This window comes from Ochotona curzoniae, unplaced genomic scaffold, assembly GCF_017591425.1.
Source record: "Ochotona curzoniae isolate NIBS_2020 unplaced genomic scaffold, NIBS_Ocur_1.0 contig_3437, whole genome shotgun sequence".
Classification (NCBI taxonomy): Eukaryota; Metazoa; Chordata; class Mammalia; order Lagomorpha; family Ochotonidae; genus Ochotona; species Ochotona curzoniae.
Genome location: NW_024465862.1, coordinates 743,630 through 756,389, shown reverse-complemented (window position 1 = coordinate 756,389; position 12,760 = coordinate 743,630). Strand labels below are relative to the sequence as shown.

The 12,760-nt window shown below is 43.2% G+C and overlaps 1 protein-coding gene across 2 annotated transcripts in view; it reads right to left on the bottom strand.

Annotated features, from left to right (window-relative positions):
• The window catches only part of LOC121156614 (cytochrome P450 3A6-like), a 44,916-nt gene extending 32,576 nt beyond the window's left edge, over positions 1-12,340 (bottom strand). The window contains exons 1-4 of one of the 2 annotated variants that reach the window (XM_040980407.1): positions 12,311-12,340; positions 10,763-10,773; positions 7,739-7,783; positions 2,816-2,915 (exon numbers count right to left, since the gene is read on the bottom strand). In XM_040980407.1, the coding sequence (XP_040836341.1) occupies positions 2,816-2,915; positions 7,739-7,783; positions 10,763-10,773; positions 12,311-12,325 (171 nt within the window). In that variant the 5' untranslated portion in view covers positions 12,326-12,340. Of the gene's footprint in view, positions 1-2,815; positions 2,916-7,738; positions 7,792-10,762; positions 10,774-12,310 lie in introns of both variants that reach the window. The other variant, XM_040980406.1, reaches the window with a different exon arrangement.
• Between the last annotated feature and the right edge of the window lie 420 nt (positions 12,341-12,760).

Below are 12,760 nucleotides of genomic sequence, written 5' to 3'. Positions count from 1 at the left end.
CAGACCCCACGGGTAAGCGCAAGAAGCATGAATGGAAACAGCCCAGAGCAGGCCACAAGAAGTTTCCCACTGGCATACATTAGGCATGGATTGGGGGCTGACCAGGCTAATCAGTTAACGTCATCACTGGCAAATCCGATCACCAGAACAGAGTAAGGGTTGAGCCAGGTTTGGTTGCGATAAAAACCAGTCCACACTACAGAATGCCAGGATGAGGTTGACTGTGCCGGATGTGACTGCAGTGCCCATCCAGCACACGTGAGAAACAGGAAGGGAGGGGACAGAGCCAGCGGGGGAATAAGGGGAGGTTCCCCTGCTGGACAGCTACTCCCACTGGAGAGCATGAACTGGGATGGGGGCAGACCAGACTAAGCAGGGCTACAACACCTGTGTGGACTAGATCAGGGAAAAGCCAGGATGGGTGGATTGTTCCTATGGGTACAACCTACAATTAGAATGGGAGAGGGCTGTTTGGGCATAGCCGTAGCATCAGCTGGCAGAACTGGCACTGGGGGCTAATCCTGTCAAGTTAAACTGCAGAACCACCTGGAAAGTGCACAATCCGGGAGTGAGAAGGGAAGGAAACAGTGGGTTCCCCCCTATTGGGTTACCACTCCCACGGAAGGGCATGAGAACTAGGATGGGGGCTGGGGTAGCTAGACAGAGAGGCACTCAACCACACCCATGAAGGCTTGACTGTTGAGCTGGTTAGATGGATCCAAGCTTCAATGCCATTTGCCATGTACGAGAGCTAGGGGAGATGTGGGACAGATTGCACTGGTCTGCCACACATATTGGCAAGCCAGGGTAGGGGGTAGGCCTGGTGGGAGTTATTGTGGGCTGCTCTCGTCAGGATGCAGCTCCCACTGGTTTAGGTGAAGACCGAGTATGTGCTGTGCAGAACCAGGCTGGACCCCATTGCTTCCAGTAGAAGGCGGGGCTGAAAACAGAACCAACCCAGCAATTGCAACTACCAGCTGACCGGGTGATGGACTGTGCTGGGCCCTGTGCTTGCTGGTGCATACAAATATCTGGCCTGAGAACACCTCAGACGAAGTTTCTTTGGTGATCTCCCCAATTGAAATGCCAGACTCAGAACCCAAACCATGAAAGGACAGAAGATGGAACAAGTTAATCAACCACCTCAGCAACAAAATACTGGGCAAATAGAGACGCTCTGGTGGACAATGTCAATTAATGGATTTTTCAACAACCTCATCGTGTTTGGAGAGGCAAGATTGGCAGCAATTTCAAAACTGGTGAACTATTGAAACCACTTCAACGAGCATCTCGGAGCATGCCCCACATGCGGGACTTGGGGTGGGTGGGAAACCGGGTGGGGCTTATCCCTCAATATCCCCCTCTACCTCAGATATATGAAGGAAACAATATGGAAATAATAGTCTTACCCACTTTCCTGTAGCCCTTGACCCTTTTTGCCCAAATTAACTATGTAAAGATTGACAAAATAAAAACAATTATTATTTAAAAAAAAATAGAGTTGGAGATAGAGATGGAGATATGTATAATGATAGCAATATGTTAATGAAAGGAATCAAAGAAACCTAACACAGTGGAGAGGCATGCTATCATCATAGACAGACAGACTCACTACTATAAGGACACAGTCCACCTGCGGTTTGTTGTAGACAAAAATGAACTATCCTAACTTTGTATGGAAAGACAAGAGACCAAGAACAGCTAAGCCAGTCCTGAAAAATGAAGTGGCAGAATTCACTCTACATGTTAAGGCTTAGTATAGAGCTGCCATTACCGAGACACTATGGCATTATTGGAGGAATAGACAGAGTCATCAGTTCCACAGAACAGATGATGAAACCTAGACCCACACAATCACTCCTGATTTTCACAGGCAATAAATCAGTTCAATGAAGTGAGTGAAGGAATGTTGAAACAATTGGGTTGCACATAGTCAAAAATTAACAGTAGTCTAAACCTCACACCTGACATAAATACTAAGTCAAAATAGATTATATGCATAATGTGTAGCCATAAAACTTTAAAACACAGAAGTGCTAGGCAAAGAATTTTCAGACTTGATATCAAAAGCAAAATAAACAACAGACATGTAGGAGACTGTCAGTCATTTTGTTGTGAGTTCATCCTTGTATCCCAGGCCCCTAATGAAGGTACAATGAGAACTAGATCTTTGTTATTTATGGGCAGTACCAACAACAGTGATAAAAGGGACATGTCTCCTACGTGGTTGGGACACATTCCAGTGGCAACATGGTGGACTTGGGAAAATTCACAAACAACACACATTGTGAGACTGGAGAGAAGAAAGTAGGAGAAGGGAGGGAACTTGTCAGGATGGAGTAAAAAGGGAGACCCCCAATGCCAACTAAATCGTATCAAAAACAACTCAAATTTTTTGTACTTTAAATAGATATTTTCTTCAACTTTGAAAAAAATAAAATGGACATTAGGCAAATTAAGAAATTGGCATCTTCTAAATAAAAAGTAAAAAATCTTATAAGGAATCTTAAAAATAAGGAATAAGATAAGTGTTGTATCTCCAACAAAAGAGTAACAAGGATTTTTTTCTGATGGAAGAGTTCTGATCTCATTTGTGCTACTAGTTATACAAATCTACACATCTGTGCATTGTGGTAATCTACAGTGAGAGAGAAAGAGAGAGAAAGAAATACACTAATTTTGTAGTTGCACAACAGTGTCACCCAGAATAACAAAATGAGGCACTCATGAAACATCCCTGATCATTTTGTGAATATCTAACACTTAAGAAGCTTAACAATTAATGCTTAAACTTGAAACACAAGCCAATACCTACCCGCCGGTTTGTGAAGCTGGAGTAACATTCTTTCACCAGCACTGTTTTCATCATGTCTGGATCAGTGAAGACCAGCACAGGCTGCGGACCCTCAAACAATCTTTTATGGGAAAACAGAAATGATTAAACACGACAAGCCTGATGCAGCTGCCACAGCCAAGCCCAGGAACCACACTTTGATCCTGAACTTATGTTTCTTATACACCTTTTGTACAACACACAGCAAGATCCCATCCTCTGATTGATGTGAATGAATTCAAGCTGGTCTGCACCCCACCTATGCCAGATGCATGATGGTGGGCATCTTCCTCTGGCTGGACTGTGTTGTTCCATATAGTGGTTCTTGTGCCCACCTGTAGGGGCTGTGTTACAACAGAGGAGTTTCCAAATCTCCTCCTTCGGAATCTCTCCCTATGCCAGGTCTTGCTCGTACTGGTAGTTCCATGGGCCAGCCCTTATTGCTGGACTTCAATCCATTCCACTTCTTGGTGTTAGCTCTTTCACCCCAACCAAGCCTTGTCCATACCCAGACACAGCTCACACATGGCTCAGTAGGGGCAGAGACCCAGCCTAGTCTGTCCTACATCTACCCAGGTTCTCCAGAGCACCAGATGGTGCTAGCATCTAGTCCAGCTTGGTGTGCCCAGCCCCAGTCCACATTTGTGACAAGGGGGATTGCAGCCAGACCAGAACGCAGCCACCACTCCAGACCCCTCACCCTCTCGTGGAAATCCCAACCCAGCAGCGGTGTACTCTCACAGCTCCCCCACAGTCTATTTCCAGCCCAAGTTGCGTGCATGTCAGGGGGTGCTCTGACCCAGTTGGCTTAGCCCCTCACCTGTCTCAGCCTTTCCCTTCGATACTGTGCTGTAGTATTCCTGCCTCATGAAGACCAGTCCGTGTAAGCACTTAGATCAGAATGATATGTGCTCCATCCTGATTTCTTTTCTTTTTTATGAGTTGAGGTTTGATTCACCCTTCCCAGTCCACCCCCTTCCAGTTGCAGCTCAGCCCACCCCACATCCTATTTTAGGGTGCACCTTCGGGTGGTTCTGCCTTGACCTACCAAGATTGCCATCGGTTCCTTTACCCATGAGTGATGGCAGGTGCCATGGTTACTACTAGCTCAGCCCTTCACCACCCCAGCTCGCAAGCTAACCAGCAGATCTTGTATTTCCACAGGGATTGGCCCAGACTTCCCCAACAGACTTTACCCACCGACAAAGTTCTCTGGTGTGCTGGTTAGAGTCTTGACCCTGACAAATGTGATCAGCCCACTATTCCACGACCCAGTCAAGTAATGGTGCCTAGCCCTGCCAGACAAGCCCCAATCCATAGCTTCGATGTGGACTGGTGTGTGGCAGTCAGTGATGCTCTATGCAAACAGCCCATCCCAGGATTCCTAATTTGGTCAGTGAATCAATCTGGCCCAAATAGACCTTACAGACACTCCCCTCCAAACCATCAGGTCTCAGTCCCCACGCTTGCTGTAAACTTTCATGACATTGCTACTGGGAATCACCCAGAATTCAACCCTCACCTGCACTAAAACTGGCCTTATTCATGGTTGTCCCTAACCAGAAATTTCATATCCACAAATCCCCAGAGTTCGCAGACAGCAGGCAGAATCTGGCACCATTTGGTGCACTGGCCGCCCAAAGCCAAGGACTCGGTCAGTGCCTTTTGGCAGTAGCTTTGTCCTGAGCCCCCAGCCTTGGATCCGGCCTGGCAAGGGCACCCCACACAACTGCCACACTGTAGGGAGTTGCAAGCCGCCCCCAACCCCAAGGCCTGGACCCCTATAGTAGGTCTTGAGGTCTGGAATTGTGATTGCTCCAACTTGATTTTTATTTTTCAGGCTATTATGTTCCCTTGTGTTTGTTTATAAATTCCTTTGATTGTGTTACATAGTGTTTCTTCTATGCCTATCTTGCTTACAGTTTCCACCATGACTACCTGTTTAATTTTTTTTAAGATTTATTTATTTTCATAAAGGCTGTACCAATTTGCAGCTCCACCAGCAGTGGAGTAGGGTTCCCTTTTCCCCGCATCCTCGCCAGCAAGCGTCGTTGTGGAGAACACTCAAACAACTCAAAATCTGCATACCATATGACCCAGCAATAGCACTCCTAGGAATATATCCAAAACACCTGTTTTACGACAAACCAACATGCATCCCTATGTTCATTGCAGCACAATCAGTAATTGCAAAAACATGGAAGCAACCGAAATGCCCATCAGCAGAAGATTGGATAAGAAAGCTTTGCTTCATCTACTCCACGGAATACTACTCAGCTATTAAAAAAAAACAAAATGCAGTTCTTTGTGGCTAAATGGGCACAACTGGAAACTATAATGCTAAGGGAAATGAGCGAATCCCAAAAGGTTAGATACCACATGTTTGCTTTGATTTAACCTGTAATTTTTTGTTTGGTTGTTTATTATTTTTTTTTAACCTGTCATTGATACTGTCTCAACCCAGATGTTTCGAAGAATGGAACTTGCATTATCTTTAACATATTGTTTACCCAATACTATGTCAATTAATTCCATAATGTTGTATATTGATACTGAGGTTTTGTTGGGGATTTTATATGACCGGATCTTTACTCTGTTAGTTCGACCTTCAGACCAGAGAAGGTCTCCCCAAGAGGCCACTGAACTTATCTGGACAATAAGACGCTGAACTTTATGCTAGGTATATGCTTGCAAGGAACGAATCTCAACTGAACTTGAACTATGGTTATGCAGCAAGGTGGAGGAATTCACCATGGGGGGAGGGGTATGGGAGGGGTAGGGGGAAATCCCCAGCGCCTATAAAACTGTACCACATAATACAATGTAAACAACAATTAAAAAAAAAGATTTATTTATTTTTATTGCAAAGTCAGATATACAGAAAAAAGAAAGACAGTGAAGAAGATCTTTCATCCAATGATTTACCCACCAAATGATCACAATGGCAGGAACTGTGCCAGTCCTTAGCCAGGAGCCAGGAATCTCCACCAGGTCTCCAACGCGAACACAGGGTCCCAAGGCTCTGGGCCATCCTGGACTACTATCCCAGGCCACAAGCAAGAAGCAAGCAAGGGAAGTGGAGTTGCTAGGACTAGAACTGGCATCCATAAGGGATCCCAGTGCATTCAAGGCAAGGATTTAGCAACTAGGCCATAACGCTGGGCCCATGGCATTGGATTTTATCAAATGCCTTCTCTGCATCTATTCAGAGTATCATTTGCTCTTTATTTTTTAATTTGTAGATGTGATGTATCACATTTATTGATTTACAAATATTGAACCACCCCTGCATGCATGAAAGGAACTCCACCTGGTCCAGGGGAAATATCTGCCTGATGTGATATTGCATCCTGATTCTCTCTGTCATGATTTTGAAAATATAATAAATAAATATTTTTGAAAGAATGTTAGAACATTTTGTAGATCTAGGTTCAAAGAACTTACAAGATAAGAGAATTCCAAATTAAACCAAGTAAAAGATAAGATAAATCTGAGGTAAAGCTGCAAATCATGGATAGTCTGTTCATCATACAAATTTCCCACAATCTCATAATCTCAGGTATTTCATGATTTTTCAAATTTTCTTTATTTTATGATTGTATGAAGCAGTTTCATACCTGATGAGATTTCCCTTCTCTCCTTACATACCCTCCCCTTCCCCTAATAGGATTTCCCTATAGGATTACAGCAGTATAGTGCTTAATAAACAGTCATAAGTCCATCATTCTGCTAGTTAAGTAGCCTGACATTATAGGTGTAACCAATAGCAGAAAGTCCAGCATCCTAGTGTTAAGATACATGTAACGGTTTCATGGGGAGTCCATCTGTAATCTGCAAGTACAATACATGCTGCATTGTATCTTCATGTCTGGACATGATAGTCTCTCTTACACAGCTACTATACATACCCTTAAATGAAAAGCCATAAAGCTAAATCAAGAACAGGAAGAAAAACAGAAAATTTACAACATGAAGTCAAATAAGGCAGTGAGCATTTCCCTAGTAGCGACCATAGTAGTCAGTCAGCACATCCTACACTGTGTTGGCTGAGTTCAGTTTGAAAATCCAACCCCAGATTATGTATTATGCCAGAGAAGACCCTGAATTGCAGAAGGTGATCACACAGGTGGTTGCTGCCTCTCACAACCATGGGAGATCTTCTTTCTTTTCTCAGGAATTCTATTTACTCATTCATCTATTTAAGTGATACATTACACAGAGAGAAGGAATGAAAGAAAAGGAAAGTTTTCCGTCTTCTAGTTCACTTCCCCAATGGCCACAATGGTCAGAATTGAGCTGAAGCAAACATAGGGCCAGGAGCTTCTTCCAAGTTTCGCATGTCTGCAGGCAGGGTCCCAAGTTCTTGAGTCATGCTCCACTACTTTGCCAAGCAGTTAGCACAGTGCTGGATCACAAGTGGAGCTGCTAGACACAAACAGGTGTCTGTATGGAGTGCCAGCACTAACACGTGGAAGAATAGCTCTCTATACCACCCTGACAGACCCATCTATAATTCTTCTTTTAAATGCAAATATTAAATATAACTTTTAGGTAAAAGAATTTAGATTTTTAACTGACAGGAAGCAACACACAGAAGATATGCTATCACATTAGAACGCCCTGTAAAAATGTATTGTACTCAATTAAGGACACAAAGACAGCCAAAAGATACAGCAGCAAGACTGTTCAGACTGGGGACCCTGGGAAAACAACAGCTGAAAAAGGTGATGACCTACAACACTGACACCAAATGCAGACACCAACACCTGAGGTTTATACAGTCCTTGGTAGAACAAGCCTCCACAACTTCACCCTGCATAACATTACACCCAAAGGTTCTGAGCTAAGGTTGTCCCCAAGACACTGAGCACTTCCCCAGAAGAAGGAAGATTTCCAAATACTCACCCCCACATATTTCCATATTTTTTATAACAGTCTTTGTCAAAATCCCTCAGACCCTGAAAGGGAAATGAAATGAAATGAAATGAAATGAAACGTGTTATTATTATCAACACAGTAAACTTGATCTCCAATTGAAGCAAACTAAACAAATACAATTACAACTAGCTTAATATGGTATCACTTAATTATCCAGAAATTTCTATTCAGAGACACCTGGAGAAAAAGGGAGAGGACATTTGAAGCAGAGAATGCAAAGGCACTCTGAGTTTTCCCTGAATACTCTGGAAACTCTGTGGCTTAACCTTGTCTACAAATACTATGTAGTCCCTGTCACTATGACACATTTTCCTGGACCTCTGTGATCTCCAAATATCCCATAGCCCAGCAAGTCTTTCTCCACAGATGCATGAGGAAACTGAGACTTAGGGAGAGCTGTGAGGTTCCCCGGGATGAATGCATTCACTTGTCTAGATCTCATGAACTTTCTAGAATTCTGACAGACTTAAGATACTAAAGACACCAGTTAATCTCTTTCATTCTCAAAGATTTATGTCACTCGTGGGTATGTTCCTGAGTGAGGAAGTGCATTGGTGATGTTAGAGTGCGGGTAAATGTCCGAATGCTAAACTTGAATGTTATTGTTGGGCAGTGTGAGGTTCTTTGTGCTGAAAAACTGCTACCTTGCAAGGACAGGAGGCAACTGGACTCTGGAAAGAATCCACTCTAGCGATAAATATGTTCCTTGCTGTCCTACAACCTTATGATCTATCAACTAACCCAGCTGCAAGCGGGGAGGAAGAAAAGAGTGTGACAATGTGATAAGACATGAAGATAATGAGTGTGGGAAGGGAGCAGGCTGCTTGCACCTAAAGGCCATAAAAATTAACATGTCTGGAATCAAGATGGCAGAATAGGGTAAGGACACGTTTAAACGGACGGAGAAGCATCTAACCAGAATGAAGCAGAGAGGACATGTTTCAAGAAATACGAAAGGACAGAACAACAGCAGAGGGGTACCTGGAGACTGACAGACATAGGAAAGCAGCGGGCACAGCAATGTGGTGTTGCAGTGAATGATATTCCAGCACAGCGATCTAAACTCCACCAGCAGCCAGAACTCCACCAGCAACCAGGTGGGAAGGGACTTTCACTGGGAGCTTGGGAGGTGAACCCAGACAGGGAATTGTCTGTCCTGCTGGCCCGTTTGATTTGACCAGGAGCAGAGACAGAACAGCAGGTCTCAGGCGGGCAGTGCGAGAAAGCAAGGATTTCATAGCCAGTCAGCCCCCTGGAGCTGAATTGTTCACATTTTCTGTAAGGAGTAAGGACAAGGGAAAGGACTGAGCATGCTCTGAGCGGGGAGTGAGCTCATTTCTGACTCAGTGAACTGCAACGACGTGGCATTCTACGGGTTCCTTCCAGGGCAGGTCTGGGTAACCATCGGATCTGTCAGCCAGCAGATCAAGAACTGTTGTGGTAACACTTCGGGCGCCATTTTGCACACTGTGGCAATAGCTTTGGGACTGCAAAAACAGTGAACTGCGCATGTGCTGGGCTCACAAGAACTCTAAGATAATACCGACTGTGGCATCGTACAGGTCAAAACAGGTCCATGTGGCACCCAGACCTAGCATCCAACAAGTTCCAACAAGATCAGTGCCACCAACAACCTAACTAGATAGTACACCTGGTGTCTCTTTAATCCTGGAACCCACTCTAACCAGAAGAGGGAGAAAGGTTGCAGAGACAATAGTGCAGCCTCAGCACGGTATCACAGGAGGTGGAGAGTGGTGAGCCAAGAGCTGGGGCTATGGAGACCACGGTGGATATCTGACATAAGAAGCCAGACCTGGAACTCGCTGGAGGTTGTGGCACAAGTGGCTGCAAGCAACAAGTTGTGTACCAACTGCAATAAGTAAAATCACATTGTAGACCTGTGGGTCACACAGCTTAGAAACCTGCCCCAAGAAGAAGACTCTGCTAACCAGAAGTACAATGATCAAGAGCAAAAGAAGAGACAAAAGCACAATGAATATTACTGAAAACTCCCCTGCAAAAGAGCAAAACCCTTTGCCAACCTCAGAGTTAACTGAGGAAGACATTGAGAAAATGGGGGACACAGAATCCATAAGACTCATTTTAAAGATTCTGGTCAAAAATGAGAAGTTAATGCAAGAGTTCAAAGAATTTAAGGAAGCAGTAAAGCAAATCAAGACTGGAATATCAGAAATTAAGAACACAGTAGAGCAAATTACAAGTACAGTGGAGAGTCTCCAAAATAGAATGAAGCAAGCAGAAGAAAAAATCTCAGAATTGGAAGATATCTCCTGTCACCAGGGGGAAGCAAACAAAAAGCTGGAAGCAGAGCTGGATCAAGCCAAAAAAAGTATTCAAGAATTGAAAGACACTATTAAGAGGCCAAATATAAGAGTTATGGGAGTCCCGGAAGATGCAGAAAGAGAAGCTGAGTTTGCAAATGTATTTAATGAAATGATCAAGGAAAATTTCCCTAATCTGGAGAAAGAACTGGGAAACAAGATCCAGGAGGGACACAGAACTCCCAACAGGCTTGATCAAAAGCGATCTTCCCCACGACATATGATCATCAAGCTCTCTTCAATTGAACATAAGAAAAAGATCCTTAAATATGCACTTGAAAAACATCAATTGACATATAAAGGAATGCCAATTAAACTCACAGGATAATCTCTCACAGGAAACTCTACAGGCAAGAAGAGAATGGAGTGACATATTCCAGATTCTAAAAGAAAAAAATTGTCGGCCTAGGATAACATACCCAGCAAAGCTTTCATCTTTGAAAATGAAATAAAATTCTTCCAGAGTAAAGAAAAGCTGAAAGAATTTGCCTCTTCCAAACCTGCTCTACAAATGATACTTCAAGATGTTCTGTTGACAGAGAGGAGGAATAGCAACCTACCAAAACCAAAGGCAAACGGGAAGAACATCCCAGTAAAATGACAACAGAAGACTAAACCAATGAACAACCCATTCCTAAAATTACAGGACCAAAGTACCACCTATGTATATTTAACTCTAAATGTAAATTGCTTAAGCTCAATCAAACATCACAGATTAGTAGACTGGATTAAAAAACAAAATCCATCTGTTTATTGTCAGGAGGAGACACACTCCAACAAAGATCAGCAGAAACTATATCATATGGGTTTTGTTGTTTTCTGTTGGTTTCATCTCTTCAAAACACTTTCTACTGATTAAATCATTCAATGATTCATAGATCATACATTTGCATCATTTTCTTCAAGAAGGTTCTTGATTTTCACTTCTTCAGCTACACATTAGACATTTAATAGCATGTTGTTTAACTTCTTGGTGTTGTTAATTTCTTTTTTCTCCCGGAAGTTGATTTTGTTTTGTGGCTCTTCATTTAAGGGAAGGTATAGTAGTTGTGTAATGGAGACTATCATATCTAGTAACATGTCATTTAACTTCATGGCATTGTAAATTTCTATTTTTCTTTCTATTGTTGATTTTGTATCATGACTTTTCATGATTTCATTTAAAACTTTTCAAGTTTCATTTAAGGTAATGTACAGTAGTTATGTAATGGAGACTAACAACCAGATGTGAGGATGCAGTGTGGTTGGCATCTCTGTTTCCAGACAAAGATGGACTTACAGTGAAACTGTTTATATTATATTTTTACAATAGGATTCTGGACTCTCTGCCATTGTCCATGCCCGCAATGATAAACATATGACTGAGTATGAAGAACTATATGTTAGTAATGATATAAAGGAACTGGGGGGGGGGGGGGGGGAAATTAGGGAGGGGATAGGGGAATATAAAACTGTATCGTAAAATGATAGCAATAATAATAAAATGTGAAAAAATATTAACATGTCTAAGATTGTTACTTTTAATGTATGTCTCAGACAAAACGGGCCTACATAATCTCCTGCCTTTTGCTAGTTTGAGTCCGACCTTCACTTGGCTAGCCCGCTTGCCCCAAGTACAGTCTGACCCCAGCATGCTGGCACAAGAAACTCTGTTTGCTTTTTGCATTACCAGCGAGACTCTTTGTCGTTTTCTGGAGGTTGACTAGCTCATGCCCTAATGTCTGGGGGGCTCTAGCCCAGACCCTAACAGTGAAAGAATGCATGTGAACTCACCTTCCAGTTTGAGGGCACAATATGGGAAAGAGTAACAAATACCACCGCTACACATAGGACCAGCATTTTATAATAATGGCACAAGGTCAGGCATTCCAGCATAGTACCTAAGACACCTCTCTCCCATGTATGAGTATCTGTGCCCCATATCTGTCCCTGCCTTCTCATTTTAAATTCACACTGAAACATATGGTAGCCTGCAGCAAAGATGGCTCAACTAACACGGTACCTCTGTTCTACTCGTGAGGCCTGGATTCAGTTGAACTCAGCTTCTTACCAAGTGTGCTCATGGATACTGTGATTCACACATCAGTCAGAAACTGGGCAAATGCAAACCTTCTCCCCTGAGGAGAACTTCATCTCATAAAACTCAACATTCTATGCAAATATGTGAAGAAAAGGCAGCAGTTCAAATGACACTCACCTTGCGGTAGCCCATGATATTACCCAGGAAAGGCAGCGGTGTTGGCCCAGGAATGCCCAGCTTCTTAAAATGGCCATGTGTAGAGGTGCCATATCTGTAATGTCAAGGAGGAATCAGGTCACAGGGATGATAGTTTATATAGAGGGAACTCCTGCTCATATACAGGAATAGTTAAACCAGGCAGGTAATGTGTAGCCAAGTGACTAACAGCAGGACTCATCTCCTTCCTGCAAAGTCCTAGAATGAGTTGCTGAAAAAACTCCCCTAAATGACCATGATACTGAGAGATTCAGCCTCAAATGCCCCCAGGGCATTTCATTCACTCATACATGCAATGAGGATTCTCATTCTGGGTCCAGACTGGGAAAAGTAATTCTGCTCTGCTGTGAGGAAAAGTTGTTGCTTAACTGCATCCAACAAATCAGGGAGTCTTTGGGAGTCTCTGGTGCC